At 34.1% G+C, this 25350-nt stretch overlaps 2 protein-coding genes across 3 annotated transcripts in view; one reads left to right on the forward strand and one right to left on the reverse strand.

The window, feature by feature from the left end:
• The window catches only part of LOC126810521 (protein Njmu-R1), a 16986-nt gene extending 8426 nt beyond the window's left edge, over window positions 1–8560 (forward strand). For both annotated transcript variants that reach the window (XM_056099164.1, XM_056099165.1), the window contains 6 exons: window positions 67–186; window positions 983–1047; window positions 5306–5442; window positions 5981–6087; window positions 7005–7075; window positions 7428–8560. In XM_056099164.1, coding sequence (XP_055955139.1) covers window positions 67–186; window positions 983–1047; window positions 5306–5442; window positions 5981–6087; window positions 7005–7075; window positions 7428–7566 — 639 coding nt within the window. In that variant the 3' untranslated portion in view covers window positions 7567–8560. The remainder of the gene's footprint in view (window positions 1–66; window positions 187–982; window positions 1048–5305; window positions 5443–5980; window positions 6088–7004; window positions 7076–7427) is intronic.
• Window positions 8561–9899: 1339 nt separating this feature from the next.
• LOC126810513 (src kinase-associated phosphoprotein 2) lies at window positions 9900–22159 on the reverse strand. The gene is made up of 5 exons (XM_050535618.2): window positions 21961–22159; window positions 15452–15529; window positions 15140–15256; window positions 12824–12900; window positions 9900–11818 (listed from the first exon to the last, which is right to left on the reverse strand). Exons 1-5 carry the CDS (start codon window positions 22021–22023, stop codon window positions 11224–11226), a joined length of 930 nt encoding a protein of 309 aa, XP_050391575.1. The 5' UTR covers window positions 22024–22159; the 3' UTR covers window positions 9900–11223.
• Window positions 22160–25350: the final 3191 nt, after the last annotated feature.

Genomic DNA, 25350 nt, shown 5'->3' on the forward strand with positions numbered 1-25350 from the left:
TATTATTATAATGATTATAGTTTTGTACATCTACCGAAATAATCATTTCTGTTGTTGTTATTGCAGTTATCACAGATTGATACTAATTTAAAAGATTATCTGGATAGTTGGCATCAAACAGTTTTAGAATATTTAACCAGATGCGTGAAAAGGCTTAATAAAAACATACATTATCTTATTTTTTCAGTAAGTCCTTTATATTTTGTTTTACACTAGCAGTATGCATTGAACCCTTTGTTTTGTCCATTTGTGGACACTCTACAGGTCACAATTTTTATCCGATTTTGAAAAAACTTGAAATATAGGTCTATCTCCCAAAGATCTCGGTTCCTTTCGATATTGGCATGTATGGGACCATAACTTCATGGATTACGGCCCCTGATTGTACGAAAAATCTCATTTTTAGCTTGTGGACCCAATTTTAAAAAATGGTTAAATTTATCACCGTTAGACCCTAATGATTTTGTGAAAGTCGGACCAAAACTGCCTGACACAATGGCGATGGCTTTTACGCAAATAGTGTAAAAGTATGTCATGCCAAGGTTGTGGACCCTCTAGAAGTCACAATTGTTATCCGATTTTGATGAAACTTAAAATATATGTTTATGTCCCAAAGATCTTGGTTCCTTTTGCTATTTGCGCATATCAGACCAGAACTACCTGGATTACGGCCCCTGATTGTACGGAAAAATTTTATCCGATTTTAAAAAACGTTTAAATAAATCACTGTTCCACCATAATGAAGGGGAAAATCAAAACCGACAGCCCGACAAAATGGCCGCTCTTTGTACGCAAAGTGTGTAAAAGTACGTAATACGAAAGTTGTGGACACTCTAGAAATAAAACTGAATCCTCTCCTATGTTTACATGTAGCTATGGCAAATACCTCATGTTTGGTTATAAACAATTTTATCATTTTATACACATTTAGTGTATTTATTACATTAATATTAATTAACTAAATCAGTTTGTTTTGTTTTAGTCATTGCTTGATGCTCAGTTAATTATAACAGGAGCTACACCACAAGAAGAGGAAGACATCAATAAGTAAGTATTTAACTAAGAATTACAATTGTTTATGGGCAGGGTAGGGGATTATTATTATTTTTGTCCCCCACCTATTTTAATGGGGGATTATTAAAATGGGTCTATCACACTTTTTAGGACATAATAACTCTCCTTCTAATTGATCTAGAATGTTCAAACCTGGTGTAGGTGAATGCCTTGATGGAGTTCAAAGATGAGCATTTTCTACATAGGCTAAGCAGAGATAAGCTGAAAGCATTGGTTGATGATTTGTGACACAATAACTTTGGTTCTAATTAAGCTAGAGTGATTAAACTTGATGTATAGTTTCAATATATTAATACCTTGACTATTTTTGATAATGGGCATTTTCGGCTCAGGGTAAGCAGAGCTTAAGGAATTTTGATTAGTTGAGACTTTGGAGCTCGATAACTTTGATTCTAATTGAGTGAGAATGGTGAAACTTGACTAAGTTCGATGGTGAGCATTTTTTGCTTAGGCTAAGTAGATACTTCAATCTGATTGGTCGAGACTTTGGGACACAATAACTACCCTTCTAATTGAGGTAGAATGTTCAAAACTTAAAGGGACAATAACACTCTTGCTGGCTTGAAAGCTCCAGACAATAAATAATATCTCTATCTAAGTAGTAGATGTTTAAGTGTCCTACCTGTTGTGTAAATTATCCATTACATCCTATTTTACTTGTCCAGAATGTTCGAAAATATTTTTAAATCGAAGTTTCATTTGAAAAGGTTTACGTTAGACGTTTCAAACCATTATGTTGAATTTTTCAAAATTTTTAAATAAGGTGTGTTAAGATGAAATTTGTATCATCAGTTAATTGAAATATTCTAAAATAGTACAATTTGTTGACCAGAATAAAGATTGTGACATATTATTCAGTTACAATAAGAGTGGTATTGAGGCTTTAAGGCGTTTTTTGATTAGCCAAAGTGATTTGCATTCAATCAAATTTTCATCTTTAACGTCCATCTAATTCAAATTGGTTACCCTAATCAACGAATTTATCAACACCGATTTCCGAAGCGATTTGATGTAATTTGATTGAATGCAAATCACTTTGGCTAATCAAAAAACGCCTTGAAGCCTCAAATTTGACGATTTGGTCGGGTGATCACGTGTTTTTTTCAACTGTGTCCAGCCACAACAATTGTTTACAGCTAATCGGAGCATTTAACGAACTCGCCAAAGTACTTTGAAATCGACTATATTGTCACATGACATCTCCACTAAATTCAAATCGATTTGGCAAGTCGATAAAAAAGCCTTTAGTGTAGGTGTTTATTAGGTGAATGCCTTAATGGAGTTCGAAGATGAGCATTTTCTGCTTAGGGTAAGCAGATATAAGCAATTTGATTGGTTGATGCTTTGGGGCATGAAAACTTGGCTTCTAATTAAGTGAGAGTGATGAAACTTGATTTATAGTTTCATTATGGTTACATCTCACTGTGCCCACTTTTGATTAATCCAATTAAGGTCTAATTAGGATTAGGTGTTATAGGTAATTAGATGGAAAAAAACAAATATTGAAAGTGACTAAATATTCAGTCTTATAATTGGTGAGATGAACTCACTGTAATCGTTAAAGTGATGAATTTTATTCAAAAAATGACACTTGAATATAATATGAATTATGTTCAGTAAGCCTACACATTACACGGTCTTTATAAGGACACACAGAAGTCAGTCTGTCATATTTCATCATGGCAAACGTTCAAGTAAACATCCAGTACATCCCCAATGCTCAAGGTGGAGAAAACTTAGTCCATGAAGAATACAAATTCCGAGTGAAGAATAGGAAGGCAGAACGAGTATACTGGAGATGTTGTATAAAAGGTTGTCCAGCAACCCTGAACACCCACCAAGGCTATATTACCAAATATTCCAGAAACCACAACCATGTTGCTAACCCACACAAGGTGGCAGTCGACAAATTTCTCGTTGCCATGAAAACCAAGGTGCAAGAGGAAACCAAACCAGTCTGTGCCATCTATCAAGAAGAAGTATCAGGTATGTATTTATCTCTAATGTTGTGTGCCGTTGATTTAAATGATTCAACGTTAAAGCATACTGAACATGTTCTTCCGTAACAAACCAATCAAGTGTCTGGTCGAGTATTAATGATATAATAATATGTATAATAAATATTTTCTTTTTGTTTGTTTACAGCCCTTCGATCTGACCGTGACTCAGGTGAGATGATCAGAGAGATTCCAACATTCTATAGTTGCTGTGCTTCCCTGTATAGAGCCCGAGCAAAGATCCTCCCAGCACTTCCTCAGACCCGCAACGATATCCAGCTTCCAGATTCTTACACCAAGACCACATCCGGAGACGACTTCCTTCTCCACGCAGCAGCCGACAACAGGTTTCTAGTGTTTTCCACACAAGAAAATCTTTACCATCTCGCCAATGCAGACACTATATACTGTGATGGAACATTTAGCATGAGTCCTACCTTATTCACCCAGATCTACACTATACATGCTTTTGTACACAATAAAATGTTCCCTTAGGTGTATGCACTATTACCCGATAAGAAGGAGGCAACATATGTTGAGTTCCTCAGATGTGTTAGAGACAAAACATTGGCACTTGTCAATGTTAATCTTAACCCAGGCCATGTGTTTACAGATTTCGAAGTTAGTATGCAAAATGCTGTGAGAACTGTGTTGCCGAGGTCAGAACTAAAAGGTTGGTTTTTTTCACTTTGGTCAGTGTATTTGGCGCAATGCGCAGAAATATGGACTACAAGCAGATTTTTCTCGGGTGCCAGAAATCAATAAAATCGTCAAGCAAGCAGCAGCATTACCATTAATTCCAATACAGCAGGTTGAAGATGTATGGCTGCATGCCCTTGATGATGCACCACTCCAAGATGCCAGAGTGTTGCAATTTGCAGATTACGTAACTGAGTTCTGGGTGGAGGGGCAGCATGGCAGAATGATGTGGAACCATTTCCACACTGAAGGTCCACGCACAACGAACCATGTTGAAGGATGGCATTCCAAGATAACATCCATTATTGCCACCCCTCACCCAAATATTTTTAAGTTGGTGGCTTTTTTTAAGAATGAACAAGCTTACTCCGAAGTAACCATTCTCCAGTTAGGTGCCAACGGAAAATTACGGCGTAAGAGAAGAAAGTACAGGCAACTAGAAACCCGACTCCAAACTCTGAAAACAGATCTTCAGAACAGTATAAAGACTGTATTCGAGTATGCCGATGGCGTAGCCCGTTTAACTACATTGTAAATTTTCATTGTTTATCTTGTTTTTGTGTGATGTATGTTATACTTTTATTACATATTTTATATATAAAACATCGAAAATTGTTATATTTTCATTAAATTATAAAGTGCTAATGTGATGTATGATATATCCATGTATGTTATATTTTTATTACATATTTTATATATAAAACATCGAAAATTGTTATATTTTCATTAAATTATAAAGTGCTAATGTGATGTATGATATATCCATGGATGTTATATTTTTATTAAATATATATAAAACATCGAAAAATAAAAAAAAAATTACATAAAATATTTGGGTTTTTTTTCCATCTAATTACCTATAACACCTAATCCTAATCCGCTTAATCCACTAATCCTAATTAGACCTTAATTGGATTAATCAAAAGTGGGCACAGTGAGGACACACCTTCATTATATCAATCCCTTAACTAAGTTCAATAATTAACATTTTCTACTGTGGATAAGCAGAGCGGTAAGTAATTTGATTGGTTGAGACTTCAGAGCTTTATAACTTTGATTCTAATTGAGTTAGAGTGGTGAAACTTTGTGTATAGTTTTATTAAAATTACATCAATACCTTGACTGAGTTTAATGAAAAGAATTTTCTGCTTTGGTTACGTAGTGATAAACAATTTTATTGGTCAAGACTTCGGAACATAACAACTCTTGATTTTAATTTAGTTCGGTTTTTAAAACTTTGTGTAGATGTTCAATGATTAACATTTTCCACTAAAGCTAAGCAGTTTCATTAGTCGATGCTTTGGTCGATAACTTTGATTCTAACTGATAGAGAGTGATGAACCTTGACTGAGTTTGATTGTGAAAATTTTCTGCTTAGACTAAGATTAGATAATCAGTTTGATTGCTCGATACTTTTCAAAAAGATAAATGTGCAATTAATTAGTATGTGTCATCTATTTATTTTGGGACATCTGCTGGGGACATCAGCCTCACTGTCGGCTTGTTTATATCTGATTTTATGCTTTTATTCACAGATTTGTTCAGTGTTGTAGTATAGCTCCACTTGTTGAACAGTTAAGACCAGAACTTGATGACAATCTCGTTGATATTAGAAATCAGCCCATTATCAAATTAAACTTGGACAAAGATTCTGTAACTTTTGACACTAACGGTGAGTGGACTTCGTTGAAAAGAAAAGATAAAATACTATGAAAGAACTTCCTGCTTACATGAAAATATCTGTTGGAGCAAAATGTTTATGTCTCATTGGAATATTGGAAAATTGATATTGTTATCTAATTACTGTATGTTGTGAAAACATTAAAGCTGATCAGGTATAATAATTGTTTAGCAATAATATTTTTAGTCAGCTGATAGTAGTGATAGTGAGAGAACTTCAATCAGTCAGGAGGCAATTGGTAGTTGACTGGCTAACCGGATGTGGACAGTTTGCTTGACACAGGATACACTGGATGTGGGCGTGGCCTGCCTGTGTTTTTGTTACCCCTAAGCGATCACCATGTTTCTTCTTCAAATTTAAAACAAGTATGGCGGTCGTTTAGGGTGTTACCTTTTTTTATTTAATTATTTCTGTAATTTTTAATTGGAGTTCTGCTTTAACTAAGTGCAGTTGGATTTTAGAACCCCGGAATTAAATTATCATTATTTTCATTTTTTGACTAACATATTTACTTATTTGTATTTTAAAGGTAACATTCCAAGTCAATTTTGTAGACTAGCTGGAGAACATCTTTTAACTATTGAGTCTCAAAACATAACAAAATTGCGTGATTCGTTAGAGTCAGTAAAGTTAGCAGTAAGTAAAATTTCTACCATGACATATGATTTTAAAGAAATGTTAGCATTTTATTTTGTTCAGTGTGTTTTTTTTTAAAATAAGATTATCGTAAACTGTTAGGTTAAGGGTAGAGCATAGATGTTGAATTATTTGTTATCTGCACGGTTAATGAACCTTTCTAGAAAGAGTATACATACCCTGTCTAGTGTATGACACTTATATAGTAAGTGCAGGAGGACCACACTACACGTAAAACAAAAATCTACAAGATAAACCTACGGACAAGACAGAAAATAGACATTACACCAAATAAACAAATATCAAATCAAGTGAATGGATCCGGGGGCCAGCCGTAAGCATCCACTGCGCTGTACCGTCCCGGGCCTGTAGTATCACAGACTTCACTCAAGTTTGAAAACAATCGGGAATACAAAAAAGACGTAACAGAAATAATGCATTTTGTATGAACATTTCACAAACTTCTGGCAATAAATCTTATAACAACTATCTCTTAGCAATGGTTGGCATTTTTTTTTTTTTTCAAATTTTCCATACCATATTTTTGACAGATCTTCTTTATCAAATTTTAAATTTATAGGTGAATATATTGTTTAGGACATACCTAAATGTTGTCATTATTTTGCTTCCAAAATTAAAGTGGTCTTGCGACCTACATGCTTTAGATGACTTTGCCAAATTCTATAACTTTTTCTAAAATCAAATTTGATTTAATATCATAACACCTATTTGCCCCACATAGATAAATATGGTTCTAATGTGGTAACCCAGGTGTAATTTATAAAATAACATTTACAGGTATAGGTATTGTATGTCTGTCTATAGACTAGTTGGTAATCAATCAATAAACTGTTGGATGAATTCCAGAATGTGAATTTTGTTAATTTGATATTAAATGATTGCATTATATTTTACAGTTTATTCATAACTTAAACAAAGTAAAGAGATTTTTAAAACAAGCTGAAATTGATCATTATGCTTTATACAGGTAACATTTTAATCTTACAAACAATAAATCAAGATGCATCATTTCTTAACAACTTGAAATGTACCAACATATAGCTATTATAGAAAGTTAATTACTCTTAGACTAATATTTTTTATTTTATTTTTGTTACATACTCACATTTTAATGTGGTTGTTCGTATTCATATTCACTATTTATCAGTGAATGATGTATGAGTTAGAATTATCAACATATCTGGTTCAAACTGAACAAGAAACTTATAATGTCTGATATAAAGCCAACCATACGAATTTTTAAAATATTATTTATTGATCTCCATCATAGTTCAGTTATGATATAATCTTCTGAAAATCATGTTCTTGTCTTTTTACAGATCTTATCTTTATTTACGTAAGTGTGGATCAGGTGAACTGTTGATAAGATATGTAAAAATTGATGCTACATCAGAAACGCTAAGTGTGTTAAAAACATTGGAAGAATTTATTCAGAAACAAGGGCATTCTTTGCAATAAATGTCTTTGAATTCAATAATATAACAGGGCTGTGAGCATATAAATATATATATATATATATATATATATGATTAAAAAAAGAAAGTAGTGCAAGATATCGTACATGTTTTACATTTTTTTTTATCATTCCACAATATGTTATGGTATTATTTATTTCATGTGAGTGAAAAATTTATTTTACATGTATACAATACTTTTATTTATTTAAATTGACTATGTTAGTCAATAAAGAGCATTTTTGAAATGTGACAAAAAGACTCAAATTATACTAGTCAATATACGGCACAAAGAGACATTATTTGATTATTAATGAGAGGGAATCATCTAGGATTGTTGTATATATAGTGCTATACACTATCAATAATGTACAAGATTATTTTCAGCATGGGATAAATTACAGATGTATATTTATTTACTTGCTATTTTACAATGAGCACAGTTCTAGCATCTAAATATTTGTATTAACTTAATCCCTAGTACCTTGCTTTAACATAGCCTCAGTTTTCCAAACAATTTCATTTTCGAATATAACAAAGGCTGAATTACATATGACATTACAAATTGACAATAATTAATTTTTTTTATCCTAATTGACAGGACTTTAGAACCTGAAATCAATAGTGTAATACCTCACTATCACAAGATCTGGTTTTATTAAAACATCTTTCAGTCAAACACATCATTTATCTAACAAATGGACATTATTAACTGACCATATTTAACTATTATTTATTTTTGTAATGTTTTAATTAATAGAGTATAATTGAAAAAATTATCATTAAACAGTTGAAGAAAAGTGTATTCTCTATAAATTCTGGACAAACTTAATCAATTGATCAAAATAAGATATTCATTTTTATCCAGTTATTGTTTTATTGTTACATTATTATGTATTGTTATAAATACTTTGTCTTTGTATAAGAGTACTAATCATGCTAATGTTCTATTATATCTTTCTTCCAAATATTTTTCATAAATAAAATGTACAGTTCAAGATTTTGTTATTTTCCCTTCTTAAAAAGTTAATTGAATATAATTATAGTAATGTTTTGTATTTTCGATTAACTGATTAGATGGGTTTGCCTGTGTGTTTGGAATACAATAACTTCTAATTGGGTTATAATGTTCAAACTTGGTGTGTGTGTGTGGGGGGGGGGGGTTGGATTGGGTGGCCGAATGCTTAGCACGTGCGCGCTGTATCATAAGGCCTGTCATTGAGTCAACTGGCATGGTTTCGAATCCCTGGTTGTACGTGACAAGGAGTACGCGACCCACCTGTCCACCCTCATGGGTTTCTCTGGGTCCTCCCACTGCTGCTAAAGACCCCTACGTGCAAGCAAATTATGGAAATAAAATTGAACCATATGTTAGTCCTGAAATGACCTAGTTTGTGTTGAGTGGACGTTAAACCCCATTTCTCTCTCTCTCCTAATCAACTGTTCAATCATGATTTAGAGCAATCTGGCCCACTCCTCTTGCAGTGCCACGGCCAATTCTTGCAGTGTTGTCGGTTGACGTAGATTCCGAAGAACAGGTCTCCCGATCAAATTAAACATAACACACTAAAGCAAAGATACGCTAAACAGTAAATCTTATGCAAGAACCGATAGGAAAGCAAACATGGATAGGATATACCAGCAAACTCCAGTTTTCATCAACCCTTCCTTGAAGTGTCAAATTTGACAATGAACCCCTCCCACGTGTATGGCGCTATTGCGTGTCGCATGTGCAGCTCAGTGGTTCTGTTGGGGTGATAAGTTCTTCATCTGTGAACATACTCTCAAAGCATGTCAAGTGTCCATGACTATTTATCATATCATATTTTTTTTGAAGAGTATATAAAAAAAATTAAACCATACGTTAGTCCCGAAATGACTTAGTTTGTGACGAGTGGATGTTAAACCCCATTTCTCTCTCTCTCTCTCAAACTTGGTGTAGATATTCATTTGCTAATTGTCTTGACTTTGTTTCGATAATAACCATTTTTTGCTAAGGCTAAGCAGAGATAAACAATTTGATTGGTTGATGTTTTACAAAAAGATAAATGTGCAAGTAATCGATATGTGTCATCTATTTATTTTGGGATTTAGGCAGGGGCCATCAACCTCACTGTTGGCTTGTTTCAACCAAGGCTCTTGTTTGAGTCATATCTGCCAGACTTGAATGAACTTGTGTAAAAACACTATTAAATTTGGATTATGCTTAACATTGTCATTACACACTATTCAAATACAAAAAAAAAGTTTATTGAAGCAGGAAAACTATTTTCCTCATAAATACACTATCGTAAAATGTGCATTGACATTACATAAATAAAAAAAAAACAATAGACAATAATATTAAAGTATTTTATTGTAAAAAAAGGATCTTTACTAAACTAAAAGAAGTACTACAATAATAATAATAATAATGGGAGAATTCTTAGACATTTTCTATGAAAACCAGTACTATGATTATACTCTAAATAGATCATATGGTAATTTTGGATTGAAAATTGACATAACATTACACTAGACATTCTATTTACTTCATAAATATGTACTTTTGTAATTAACAAGGAAAGATATTGCCTATTCTCAAAAGATTATCTTTACATTTTTATGTTAATAGATTTTTTTCAAACATTGTTGTGCCCAGTTTATAATTCTGAATGTATTGCAATAAGGGTGCTCGATTGTCAGTCCTAAATTGATAATTCAGCCCTGTCACAGTTCTACCAGTCCCGGCAGCTGAGGTGGTGTGAGTAGAATTGTGATGTATTTTAAGTAACAAATATTTTTCAGCTGTCATGATTTGTTGAGATATTTTTTGATGCAGTCGGCACATGCATTAAAGTATGCCCAGTCTTTGACATTGAAAACACAAATTATTTGTGAATTTAATTAAACATTGATGTTCTGATATCCAATATTTAAGACAAAATAAACATTTTACCATTGGTACACAAATCGTGTACCAGACTGTGTTTCAGCACCATTTGTAACAAGGGACTCAAAGAACGAGACTAGACATACTCCACAAGTCGTGTCAAACGGTGACGTCATGTTCTTATCTGAAGAGCATGCGCAATAAATACTACTGCTGTAGACTGGAATAACCAGGTGCTAGAGATTGCCATTTAATTGAGACTTCTCGTGTATTTCGTCGACCATAACTGATTTGAAATTAGGGTAAAAACGGAAACGATTGAATGTAAATCAGTTTATATACTTTCAAATTACATTATTATATGCATTTCGACCCATATATGTCAATTTCTAGGTATCAAATATTAGCGATTTAACTCCTTCAAGCAACATTTCTAACTGCTATGATAAGGAAGTAGCCTGGAACAAACATCTATATATATGTGTTATATCATTTTGTAAAGCAACTAATTGTGAAAATACTGCGTGGTAATATATTCTGAAACTCAGAGTTATTTGACTAAATTATTTTTGTCGAGATTTTTTTTTTGTGCAGAATTGAAATTAATCATGTTATTTTTTTGATTTGCATGTTTTAACTTACACATTGAACAAAAGCAAAAGTAATTTTTAAATTACTATTCAAATTTTGTAACAGATAGTAACCATTCAGCCTTTATTTTGCAAGTGACTAAACAATAAACAATACAAATATACAAAATTAGCTTTATGGAGTTTTTAATGCCATGTACTAGTTTGATTGTACGTTCAATGAGTTCATGTAACTTTTCAATGATTTAAATGGATCTTCATTATCACCATGTTGATATGATCCCCTTTTGAAGTTATTATTCGATAGAAAATTTTGTAAATCTGACAATGGACTTAAATCCTTTTTGTTTAATGTGTGTTGATCTTTTGGAATAGATGGAAAAGATTGTGGAATTAAGGCATGGATGTCATCTATCGATTCACCATCAGAATCTGAACTGTTGTCACGATTTCGAAAGATATTCGTCTGAACTGTTTCAGACTGTTTATTATTATTTTGTTGTGTCCTTTGATTTTTTTGTAAGACTTTAGTATATTCAACAGACTTGGTTGAACTTTTCGATTTGTGTGCGTCACTCTTGTTAATATCTTGATCTACAGTCTGACTTGCTCTGTTAAATACGTCATCATCTATGTTTACAGATTCATAGATTGAACTTTCTGTTTGGTTTTCGTTAGCTGTATTTGATTTATGCCTCATTTCTACGATAGGATCACATATTTCTGCATAATCATCTGGCAATGATACAGACTGTGATTGAACTTGTTCTACATCACTTGATGAATTTGATTTCCTGTAATGTAATAAATTATATCCATTTATTGAAAAAAAAAATGAATTAATAAGAAGAATTCGCTAGTTGGTATATGAACTAAAGTTATAAATAGCCATATAGAAATTTATGTGAAAATGCAAACTGAAATTTTTTCATTGTGCCAGGGGCCTGTAGACCCATGATTTTGCATAAGAACAAGATCCCATCCGGGCCTCCCAAAAACAATATATGTGTGGGTGGGAGAGGGGGGGCTCCCAGTGCCGCCAGGTAATATTAGTCTGTGTGGAACATGCTAGAGTTGTTTTGTTTCATATCCGACTCCCGGTATATGTTTGACACTAGTTAAGCATTATGATTATAATGTTGAAAATCACGTTGAAACTGCATGATTGTTTGCCATTTGCAAGGGGGCACAAAAACTCAAGGGGGGCGCAAAAACTCAAAACCATGACGCAAAGTTCGTCATTGCGTCCCTCTCACTGAGTCCCTGCAATGCACTATATAAATTATAAAACCATAATCTCAAAATACTTATACTTTTATGGTTCAGTTTGTGCATAACTTCTAAATGACATTCAAAACTTGACCTACATATAACCTTTTCACTTTTTTATATAACACTACATTTAAATATGGTTGTAGATTACAGTCAAACCATCTGTCCATACCAATCAAAGCTCTAAAGACCAAAGTTATCATCTGATTGACTTGAATTCTAAGCTTATATACATCGTTTATGTTACGGTGACATATAGAAGCTTAATTAATAGAATGTTTCTATGTTGCCCATAACCACTTTTAAATGCTCATTGTGATGTACATGTATGTTTCACTGACTGGTTACCTATCTTTATGAACTCAGGCCCAGTTAGGAAGATGGCGGTGTGAAAACAATAGAAACTGATGGTAAATTTAGAATTGATTGATGTGAATAATGTTTTTTATGAGTATGGTCTTAGACACTATGTTTGACTCATATTCAAGCATGTTGCCCTTCTAAGGTAATACAATGGCAATACTAACACATTATTATCATTTCTGGTCATAGCTGTCTGTAGATGTTTAACCCAGTCATTGCATTCTTCTGGAGAACTGGCAGTCTGAAAAATAATGTAGAATAATAATAAAAAACAAAGAGACTTTACTTTTGGTCATTAGACATTGCTGTCAAATGAAACAGGCTGCTGCATATGAAGCGAAGTAGCTTACACTTATTCTTTATAGAACACCCGATACTACACCTCCAGGGATGGTAACCCAATGATTTGTGACCCCCAAACTTGATAGGGTCCCCTCTTTAGTCAAACCAATTCATTAAACAATCCATTAAAAACTTTGTCCTGCGTAGTGTTCACATGCATTATAGAATAAAATATAACCTCAAAGATATCTTGGCAGGACTTGTTCGAAAATTTACGAACTGAAATTAAATATGTCCTTGGTTATACCTAAATAAAAAATCTTCCATCATGAACTCAGAACTAATTCACAATCACAACATTTTATAAATTTGAACTGTGACATTCTAAATTTCAACTCAAAGAAAAATGCATGTCAATTTATAGAAAAAAATTGTAAAGAATTTGGACCTGCAGAGATGTTGTAATTTGTATACATGTATGAAACCTCATTTCTAGGCTATTTGACTATCTTGCGAAAATTTTGCTCCAGATGGTCACGGTAGAACCAATGGGAGAATTCATTGCATGCTCTAGCATGAACCACAGTTACTAAATGTGTTGGACCACAGTTTAAACTTTAAAGATGCATTATGTAAGAGCTAAATCTGCTTAATGCAGATCTTTCCTTTGGTCTCAAAAGTTATAGAAATCATTAATTAGACAATTATTCACATACCAAGCCCATAATCAACTCTCTAGACCATCAGATGGTTTTGATTTTCAACGATTTAAACACGATTGTCAGTTAATATTTTCATTAAAAAATGGATAATCGAGACTTTGTTTATTATCGTAACAACAGTAGCAATGGCAATCAAGACTACAATGTTCTTCAAATGGCCGTAACTCCAATCAGAATGAAGTGATTTGATTGAAATTTTCAACATATTTCATTTCTATTATTTATTTTTATACGCCCACATAAGCCACATTTTTATGTGGACTTATATTATCATTGTCCCTGTCCGTCCAGACGTCAGTCCATGGTTTGTTCGTGGACAGTCTACAGGTCACAATTTTTATCTGATTTTGACGAAACTTGAAATATAGGTTTATCTCCAAAAAATCTCAGGCATGTATCGGACTGTAACTTCGTGTATTATGGCCCCTGATTGTACCAAAAATTCGAACTCAACCATCCTTAGGGTGTAACAGTGATATATTGTAACGTTTTTTTAAATTCGGATAAAAATTGTGACCTCTATGGGGTCCACAAGCTAAAAACACGATTTTTTTTGTACAATCAGGGGCCATAATTCAGAAAGTTATGGTCCCATATGCGCGAATATCGAAAGGAACCAAGATCTGTGGGTTATAAACATACATTTCAAGTTTAAACCAAATCGGATAAAAATTGTGACCTCTACAGTGTTCACAAGCTAAAAACGTGATTTTCCTTACAATCAAGGGCCATAATCCATGAAGTTACAGTCCAATACATGCCAATATCAAAAGGAACCAAGATCATAGGGTGATAAACCTATATTTCAAGTTTCATTGAAATCGGATAAAAATTTGGACCTGTAGAGTGTTCACAAACAATTGTGGACGGACGGACAGGGGCGACGACAATATACGTCCACATGAAAATGTGGGCGTATAAAAATCGCATTATTTTTTTTTAGCTTGTTCGCTGTCCATCTCTTTCAAAATGTGTGTGTATCTTGCATGGTAACCGCTGGTTTAATTATTATAGCAAGAACTGTCAGCTCTTTATCTAAATCTTACATTGTAATTAACTTTAAAAGCAACCAGGATGGTTAGATTCTGGCAAACTATTGTTATAGTTCTAGTATTCTTCCCAGAGATTTTCTGCCAATTAAATTGCATTTTGAAAGGTATGGAGGGGGGTTTGGTGGCCAAATGGTTAGCATGTGTGCACTGTATCATAAGGTCTGTCATAGAGTCAACTGGTATGGTTTTGATTCCCCGGTTGTACGTGACAAGGAGTAGGGTTGCCTGTCCAGTCTTGTGGGTTTCCTCCGGTTTCTTCCCAAAGACCCCTACGTGCAAGCGAATTATTGAAATAAAATTAAACATGTGTTAGTCCCAAAATGATCTAGTTTGTGTCGAATGTATGTTAAACCCCATTTCTCTCTCTCTCTCTCTCTCTCTCTCTCTCTCTCTCTCAGAAAGGTATAGAAATAATGATACTTACAAAGACAGTTGTTTTATCCTTAGTAGCAATTTCAAACTGCATTCCTGTGCGATCTGTGGTTACTTTCTTTATAGATTGAGCTTGTTTTAGGTCTATTGATGTAGCTACCGATGACTGCTGTAATATATAATATTTTATAGGTGTTTGACAAAATAATTATACAAATTTATTATAAGGAAGTGTGATGCATTAAATATCCTATGAGTCACCATCAATTTCGAGAAAAGAGGAAGAAAAACCCAGGAAACATTACATTTTGACCACTTTTTGCGTTCCTTTGTAACACCATCTATTAAAAAAAATTAATCATACTTTATTTGTACTTTCTTGGTGACAATGAAGAGTTGTATCTATTAAAAAGCACCAGTTTCTCTTCTTAGGTAAAAATCTCTGAAGAAAATAAAATAGATATCTTTAACATAATTATTTGATAATAAAGATCCTCATATGTCCAATATGTCAAAGCACAGTCCAGAATGTCTGACTCTTTACCTTCAACAATTTAAAGGGACCATCCCGATTTGAACAATGTCTCAGACAAACCAGCGGCTGCCAGGCAGGATACGCCCACATTTTCGAGAGATGGATAGAGAACAAGCTAACAAGAAAGTGATTTTTCCTACAGTCAAGGGCCATAATTCAGGAAATTACAATTCGATATGCGCATATATCGAAAGGAACTGAGATCTTTGTGTTATAAACTTACATTTCAAGTTTCAACAAAATCGGATAAAAATATTTTTACGCTATTTGAGATCGAACGGCGGCCATTTTGTCTGTCAATTTTGGGGCGATTTTCACAAAATTCAAACTCAACTGTCCTTAGGGTGGAATGGTAATATAATAATACGGTTTTTTAAATCGGATAAAAATTATGACCTGTAATGGGTCCACAAGCTAAAAACATGATTTTTCGTACAATCAGGGGCCATAATTCAGGAAGTTACGGTCCAATATGGGCAAATATTGAAAGGAACCGAGATCTTTGGGTTATAAACTTATATTTCAAGTTTCAACAACATCGGATAAAAATTGTGACCTCTATAGGGTCCACAACCTTGATATACCATATTTTTACGCTAATTGAGAACGAACGGCGGCCATTTTGTCTGTCAATTTTGGGGCGATTTTCACAAAATTCGAACTCAACTGTCCTAAGTAAGGGTGGAACGGTAATATAATAATACAGTTTTTTAAATCGGATAAAAATTATGACTTCTGTAGGGTCCACAAGCTAAAAACGTGATTTTTCGTACAATCAGGGGTCATAATTCAGGAAGTTACGGTCCGATATGCACGAATATCGAAAGGAACCGAGATCTTTGGGTTATAAACTTACATTTCAAGTTTCAACAAAATCGGATAAAAATTGTGACCCCTATAGGGTCCACAACCTTGATATACCATATTCTTACGCTATTTGGGAACGAATGGCGGCCATTTTGTCTGTCAATTTTGGGCCGATTTTCACAAAATTCGAACTTAGTCATCCTTAGTGTGTAACGGTGATATAATAGAACGTTTTTTTAAATTGGATAAAAATTATGACTTCTATAGTTACCCTGCTGTGTACATATGAAATTTAAGCACCACAATATAGAGGATGGTGTATTTACCTTGTCTGAAAATTTCAGCTCAAAATATTGAGTCATTTGGACACGTAATTCTTTTAAGATTTCGGGTCAATTGTTTCGTTGGGTGACCTGATAATCGATTGCCGTTCCTTTAAAAGTTTAAACAATGAATGACCCATGTGCTGTACTTGATAACGAAGGTAAATTTAACCTATACATTATTTTTATAAAGTAAAAGGCTGGTTTGATCCATTTTTGGCCGCCATCTTGAATATTTAATTTTCACCAAGGGTGACACGACCAAATCCACTCTGGAAAAATCAAGGGGACCCTACCCAACAATAATCCAGGGAGAAACATTATATATCAAACAAAAGTGGGTTCTCGGGCCTGGCGTCCGGACTAATTTTCAGATGAAGACTGACAAGTTTAAATTGTTTAAAAACGTATCACGTATATTAAGTTAGTTGCTCAAGGTTTTAACAGGCTTTTCACACAAAATTAAACAGTTTTATTCTCCAAAATATAATCTTTTTATGAGATGCATACATTGATCGAAAGTTTAATTATGTGTTAATAAGCTGTTCATTAAAAAATCCATATTAAAGTAGCTAAGTCCGTAAAATATCATCCAAAATCTTCGACATTGAAAACACAAATTTTTTTGCAATTTAAATCAGCATTGGTGTTGTGGTCTTACCTGGAAAAGATGGGCTTCTGATATCCAATATTTAAGACAAAATAAACATTTTACAATTGGTACACGAATCGTGTACCATAATGTGTTTCAGCGCCATCTGTAACAAGGTGCTCAAAGAATGAAGCTAGACATATTCGACAAGTCATGTCAAACGGTGATGCCATATTCTTATTTGGAGAGCATGCACAATATATACTATCGGTGTTGACTGGAATAACCAGATGCTAGAAACTGTCTTTCGGTTGAGACCACTGGCGTATTTCGCCGAACATAACTGATGGCAATTCACAGTAAAACGGAAACGATTGAATGTAAAACAGTATACATGTATATAAATTCATATTACATTATTATATGTGTTGCGACCCATATGTGTCAATTTCTAGGCCCAAAATATTAGCGATTTAGCTCCTTTAAATATTATAAGTTTTAGGGTTTCAATACTATAGATAACCCATTTATATTCAAAGTAATATTTAAAAGAAAATTACATAGTTTTAATTATTGTGTATAACTATAATACATATACATGTGCATGTATTTTTGTTCTGCAAAGTTTTACCTAACAATAAAATTCTTTTATCTGAAATTAACATGATAACCAAAATGAATTATTATTACATGGGGATAAAGTTCATAATTTATTGTGAACAGAAAGCTAAATTAAATAGTGTCCTTCTTGCCACTCAGTCACACTTTTTGCAAGGCTATATATTTATTTTTAGTGAATGAATTTCAATAAAATCTAAAATAGACCTTACTTTTCCTGTATAAGTATGAACATCAATGCTATCAATCAATGCATATTTAATTAGCCAACTATAATTTTTGGGGGGTTGATTCTTTGATATGAAACTGAACTAAATTTGAAATTGCATTCTTAATAATTGTATCTACCCTAACATTGATGCCACCTGCACATTTCACTATTTGATTATATGAAATGCAATTGTATTTCTAGTTTATAACTGATTTTGAAGCTTCATTTTATCTGTCTCCCACATAAATTCAAACATCAATGCCATCTGTAGCCTATGTATTTAATGAGTCTGTAGGAGTACCATATGACCAATATTTAGATACCCTTCTTGTATTTGATTGATAAATGTTACATTCACTGTAATCTATCCTTCATGTGAAAACTTAGATACTATAGGTTAGTTGTATCCTTAAGTCAGTTGTGCAATCCCATAGTTTTCTATACTTTAAAATAAAGAAGGCTAGGCATTGAGTTTGTTTTGCCAAATTTACAGACTAAATTTAACAAAATGTGGGTGTGACATCGCCCCTGTGGGGTCGGGACATGCACCAAAATAAATAGTTGCTATTTTTACGGTATAAGGAATAAATATGCCAAGTTTCAAGATGATCCATTCAGATTCAGAATTCCAGCCTGTAGACCAATATAAATGGGTATAACCCTTTGATGGATCATTCTGAATTGGATCCCAATATGTTAATAATTGCAACCTGTAGATTATTTACAGACAAAATATTAAACAAAAAGTGGGTGTGGAACTGCCCGAGGGGTGGACCATGTAGCAAGATCAATAGATGCCGTTTTTGGGGTATAAGGAAAATATATACTAAGTTCCAAGATAATCCTTTCAGAATTGTGGCATTCAGACGCTAAATATATAAAAAAAAATGGCTTGCCTCTGCCCCTAGGAGTCGGGCCATGCACCAAAATCAGTAGTTGCCGTTCTTAGGCTATAAGGAATACTTATATCAAGTTCCAAGACGATCCATTAAAAATTGTGGCACAGACACACAAAGCAAAAACAGGTGTGGCTCAGCCCCTGGGGGTCTGGTAACACCAAAAACAATAGGATCATCCTTAGAAGTAAAGTATCAAAAGGATCTGTAAAGAATTGCGGCCTGTCGGCGACACAAAGACACACAAAAAACTTGAGTATGGCTCTGTCCGAGGGTGTCAGGCATGCACCAAAAATAATAATGGTCATCTTTAGGGTATAAGGAATAAGTATGAAAAGTTTTTAAGACGATCCATTAAGAATTGCGGCCTGTAGGCGACACACAGACACACAAAGAGAAAATGGGAGTGGCTCTGTCCCTGGGGGTTGAAGATGCATCAAAAACAATAGGGGTGATCCTTAGGGTATAAGGAATAAGTATCCAAAGTTTCAAGATGATCTGATCTGTTAAGAAATGTATCCTGTATATGACAAACAAATAAATACAAAAAATGGGTGGGGCTCAGCCCCTGGGGGGCGGTGGGGGGGCATGCACCAAAAACAATAGGGATCATCCTTAGGGTATAAGGAATAAGTATACAAAATTTCAACATATAAAAAACTATAGAAAAATATTTTGTTCTATAGGTTTTGTAGACAAACGTATAAGAACCTGTTTGAATGGCATTTAGGTAGTAACTGAACCGTAACTACACAGGATCAATTGCTTGAAACATTGCTCAGTAATAAACAGTAATTGTATACCATAAAATTGTTTTCTGATTACAGACAAGCAAACTGTAGTTTTCTGTGGAATTTCACCGCATACTTATTCCTTCAGAATAATGACGGGAAACTGATCCATGCTAAAGAATTTATAATTTGGACATCTGTTTACTACAGAATTTCGCATAGAATATGTTCTGCAGAATGTGTTGGTCATGGTGCTCCTGTATTATTTTTTGTTACTTTAGTGTCATACAAAGTAACAAAATCTGTTTAACAAAAACATGTTTCATAACATGTGAAATAAATACATTTTTTTTCTCTCAAAGCAAATCTTTTAAACATTAACAATCGTATCTGGTCAGTTGTTGTAAAGCTGTATAAAAAGATTTGGTACGATATCAATAATAAATTATTATAGGAAACTACCATATTTATAAGCCCGAGAGGACCACTGACTTACTTTATAAAACTAAACCATAGTTTGTAGAAAAGACCTTCTCTCCAAACTCTATCAAAGGCTTTATAAATAGTTATTCTTACAGTCAATTAAATTAAGAAAAATAAGAATAGATGTCTTGTTTGGAACCTTACTTACATTTCTTACAGAGCAAATGAAAATAGTTTTCCTTCTGTCAATTACCTTTTTATATTTTGTGCATTAAATAAATTTATGTACATGTTTATATTGTAGGCTATGCTATCCTCAGTGGATGTATCGATACAATAAAATCTTATCTTATCTTTTTCTGCTCAACAAGGCTAATGAAGACATTCACACGCCATCTGTGCTATTTTAAAAGGAAATTTTGGTCAGCGCTATGGCCTACTCTTCAGCTCCTCCTAAGTGTGCCGTGAAATTTTGAACGGCACACTAAGAAAATGCAAAAAACCATGTGATCCCAATTGAGTATTCACTGGTGCTGCAAAAAACCATGTGATCCCAATTGAGTATTCACTGGTGCTGCAAAAAACCATGTGATCCCAATTGAGTATTCACTGGTGCTGCAAAAAACCATGTGATCCCAATTGAGTATTCACTGGTGCTGGTAAGTTCATAGTTGTGTTTCTCTTTATTTAGTTGGAGTCATTCTATGTGTTTATGACTAGTTTGTGTCTATATGGTTGTATGCCGTCTATGACTTGCCATGTTTTTATTTTGCAACATTCAAATATTTTTCATATATATATTTAGCCAAGTGTGCCGCTATATTTTCATGTGTTCCAAGGTGTGCCGTTAGCAAAAAAAAGGTTGAAAACCACTGGTCTAGACGCTGTGCCTTCCCAGGCCCTCTATCCTACATCCTTTCAGAACAGTTTGTGGCCGGAGGGACAAAGTGGGTCTACTTCATCTGTCCAGATATCGTTTTGATAGGAACTTAAATTGGGGAAACCCTGCTGGAAAATCCTGAGATAATTTCGAATTTTAAAATTCCACCTTTGATTGGATGACCACTGGGTCTAGGCATCTTCGCATAACCATTATCCGTAATATGTGAACATCATCATAGATTGTATTTCTAAAGGAGCTAAATCGCTAATTTTGGGACCTAGAAATTGACACTTAAATGGGTCGCAACGCATATAATAATGTAATATGAATGAATATGAATGTATATAAACTGATGTCCAGTCAATTGTTTCCGTTTTTACTGTAATTTCAAATCAATTATGTTCAGCGAAATACGCCAGATGTGTCAATCGAATGGCAACTTCTAGCGTCTGGTTATTCCAGTCTATACCGATAGTTCTTATGTATGCTCTCCAAATAAGAATATGACGTCACCATTTGACATGACTTGTGGAATATGTCTAGCCCCATTCTTCGAGTCCCTTGTTACAAATGGCACTGTATAACCCATTATGGTACAGGATTCATATGTAGCCTAATGGTAAAATGTTTATTTTGTCTTAAATATTAGGCCCTATATATATGGATATCAGAAGCCCATCTCTTTTCCCGGTAAGATCACAATATCAATGTTGATTTAAATTGGCATATAATTCGTGTTTTCAATGTCAAGAATTTGGATGATATTGAGTTAAAGACTTAGCTACGGAACTTTAATACTGTGGGAGGGAGTGTAATGATTGAATAATTATATTAACTAGCCTCCGCCCACTTACTGATACATGACCGGTCCCTTGTTTTTCTAGATGTCCCTCAATAGTTCTAACATTCAGTGCCATTCTGACCAATAGTTTGTATCATTTGTCAGTCACATATTTTAACGACACCATTGTTTTGCCCTAAGGCCAGTGACCTAATAAGTAATATTTCAACAATAGCCGTGGATAAACCTTCCTTGTCTGTTTACTTTTCCCGGTTGTGTCAAGGGAGATAATAATAGAGGCGGACCTGGATTCAGCCGGGTAAACCTTGGCCCACTGACTTCAATATTAAATCAATATTATGCCTTGGCCCAAGTATTGAAGGGACTTGACTATCTCGATTTTTTTTCTAAAGTAGATCAAAGAAATCTGTTGGCTGTGGCATTATTTTAATACCTGATTTCCCTTATGTCTGGCAGGAAATGTAAATTCAAACACACTTCTTTATATTCTGATGATAACAATGCATATCTTGATTATGGAAAAATTATTCATTTGTCAGAGATTTTAATAGCATTAGCAGTGAAGAAATTTACACAGTGAAATGAAATGAGGTTTGAATTCGTACACCATGCTGGGTACTATAAGGGAAATTTTCCCCTGGCTAGTGTTGTTTACAAGCACACAAAGAAGTACACAGCTGGACCTTGATAGTTTGTCCCATCCTAATGACTAGACCACATTTCCTTGCCAGGCCTTCTATCCAGCACCACTTAAACCAAAGAATTTTCTCGGCCAACACTGGGACTGAACCTGAGACCCCCTACATGTAGTTAGTGAGCCAGCTACATACAAACTTTGGATATGAAATTTACAATGGAAAACAATTAGAAAGCTTACTACCTATTTAGACTGACAGGGGGACGAGTAGGTCGCTGCATGGTTTAACGCATGTGCATTGGATTATAAGGTCTGTCATGAAGTCAAGTGGCATGGTTTCTCTTCCCTGTTTGAAGTTGACAAGGAGTAGGGTCGACTGTCCAACCTGGTTTCCTTCCATGCAAGAGAATTATAGAAACAAGCCACCAGTGAGACTGATGTCCCCCGCTGAAATCCCAAGATAAATAGAAGACACATATTAATTAATAGTGCATTTATTCTTTTCAAAAGTATCAAGCAATCAAACTGATTATCAACTATACACTAAGTTTCATCACTCTCTACCAGATAGATCTTGTCCCAAAGCATCAACCAATGAAATTGCTTAGCTCTGCAATGTTAATCATTGAACTCAGTCAAGACATTCACCTAATGAACATCTACATCAAGTTTAAATATTCTAAATCAATTAAAAGTAGGGTTGTTATGTTCCAAAGTCTTGACCAATCAAATTGCTTATCGCTCCCCACTCTCACTTACTTAGAACTAAAATTATCGTGTCCCAAAGCATCAATCAATCAAATTGCTTATCTCTGTTTACCCTAAGCAGAAAATTCTCATCTTCGAACTCCATCAAGGCATTCATCTAATAAACACCTATGCCAAGTGTGAACATTCTAGCTCAATTAGAATGAGAGTTATTGTGTTCCAAAGTCTCGACCAATCAAATTGCTTATCGCTCTGCTTACCCTGAGCAGAAAATGCTCATTATCGAACTTAGTCAAGGTAGGCCTATTGATGTAATAAAACTATACACCAAATTTCATCACTTTCACTTAATTAGAACTAAAGTTATCATGTCCCAAAGCATCAACCAATCAAATTGCTTATCTCTGCTTAACTCATCTTCGAACTACATCAAGGTATTGACCTAATAAACACCTACATCCCGTTTGAACATTCTAGCTCAATTACAAGGAATGTTATTGTGTCCCAAAAAGTGTGTCGGACAGACAGACGGACATACCCATTTTAATACTCCCCTGCTTTCTTTGAAAGGCGGGAGACAATAAAAGATTGAACTATGTTAGCCCCAAAATGACTTAGTTTGTGTCGAGTGGACATTAAACCCCATTTCTCTCTCTCTAATGATTGACCAGTCTCGTCCATTGTTTTGGTATGAATTGTCAACAAAGAGTTGATAATCTCAGTGTGGGGTAAACAATTCGAAATCTTCTGTTTATTTTCTTGCCAAATCAAATCTAAAATCCAGTTACTGATGTTACAAAAGGACATAGGCCTATGGTATAAACCTGAACTCCCAAGATGAAAAACCAACAACACCTTGCAGATTTGACTAACGAACTAAGGTATTTGTTATGGAATTTAAGCACATAAAGCTTAGACAATGCTCAACAAACCATTTATAGAAATAATTAACTATATGTAGCACTTATACCTAGGTCAGTCTGGCAGAACTGTGGTTAACTTTAATGTCAATTTTTTTGTTTATTTGATAGGTTATGCTCAAATCCTGTTGAATTTAAAAGGAGTTTATCGGTAGAGTAGTTGCTGAGAAAAATGCTTTTTTGTACAAAAATGTCCAAATGCTATACTAGGTAACTGCAAACACACAGATGAAAATATAAAAAATTTCAAAGCTCTTTCCCTTTTTTTCTGTCGATATTTATTTACCAGACGCACACAAGTATCTTTTCCAAACATTTCAGTGTTGGGGATATGTGATGATATCAATATTGAAATAATTATAACTGGTGAAAAAACTCAATTTTTTAAGTTTTATTTAGTTCAAATGCCAAATATTGCCCTATTTGGCTTGGGAGTTTTATTCTTTAAATGCCAAAATTTTGGATTTAATTATACTTCTCTATGACATTAATTAGGTTAGAATTCTAAAATGTTGATCATACTGTTTTAAACAAAAGCAAGGAGTTGAGGTAGCTGAGTTGGTAAGGTGCTGGCTCTCTTATTTGGATGTACGGAGTTCAATCCTGGTGTTGGTCAATAAAGTTCCTCAGGATTCTCCGACATGGTTTCCCCTCAGTGGGTGGAGGATTGAAGGCCACATAGTCATTTGGATGGGCTAGAAAAAGGTGCCATGTACACCTTGGCATGCACGTAAAAGAACCATGACAGTTGGAATTGAATTGCTGTCCAGGCAAAATTCCCTCTTAGCACACTGCATGATGTATGCTTGTCTTCATAAATCCGGTTGGAACAGAAGAGTAGGAGTTAAACCCTATTTCAATCATTCATTAGTATAAAAATTAACTCCATTTCCTTCATTCATTATTATCTATAAAGTTGACAAACACACTTTTTTTTAATATTACTCATTTTATTGGGTGATGTATCTTTTTTTGTACAGATTGTTGACTTAAATAGTGAGGAATAATCTAATGAAATAAGACTGGTAACAAGAAATGGTATTGGGGGGAGGAGGGGCGGAGGGGGAACTGGGGAGGGAGGGACTAACACCTATCATGTATATCATCATACTGTTGATATAAGTCTAACTAACATATATCAATGTAAAAAAAACAAATCAAACATTCTATGAACACT

Source organism: Patella vulgata, chromosome 2 (genome assembly GCF_932274485.2).
Source record: "Patella vulgata chromosome 2, xgPatVulg1.2, whole genome shotgun sequence".
Taxonomy (NCBI): domain Eukaryota; kingdom Metazoa; phylum Mollusca; class Gastropoda; family Patellidae; genus Patella; species Patella vulgata.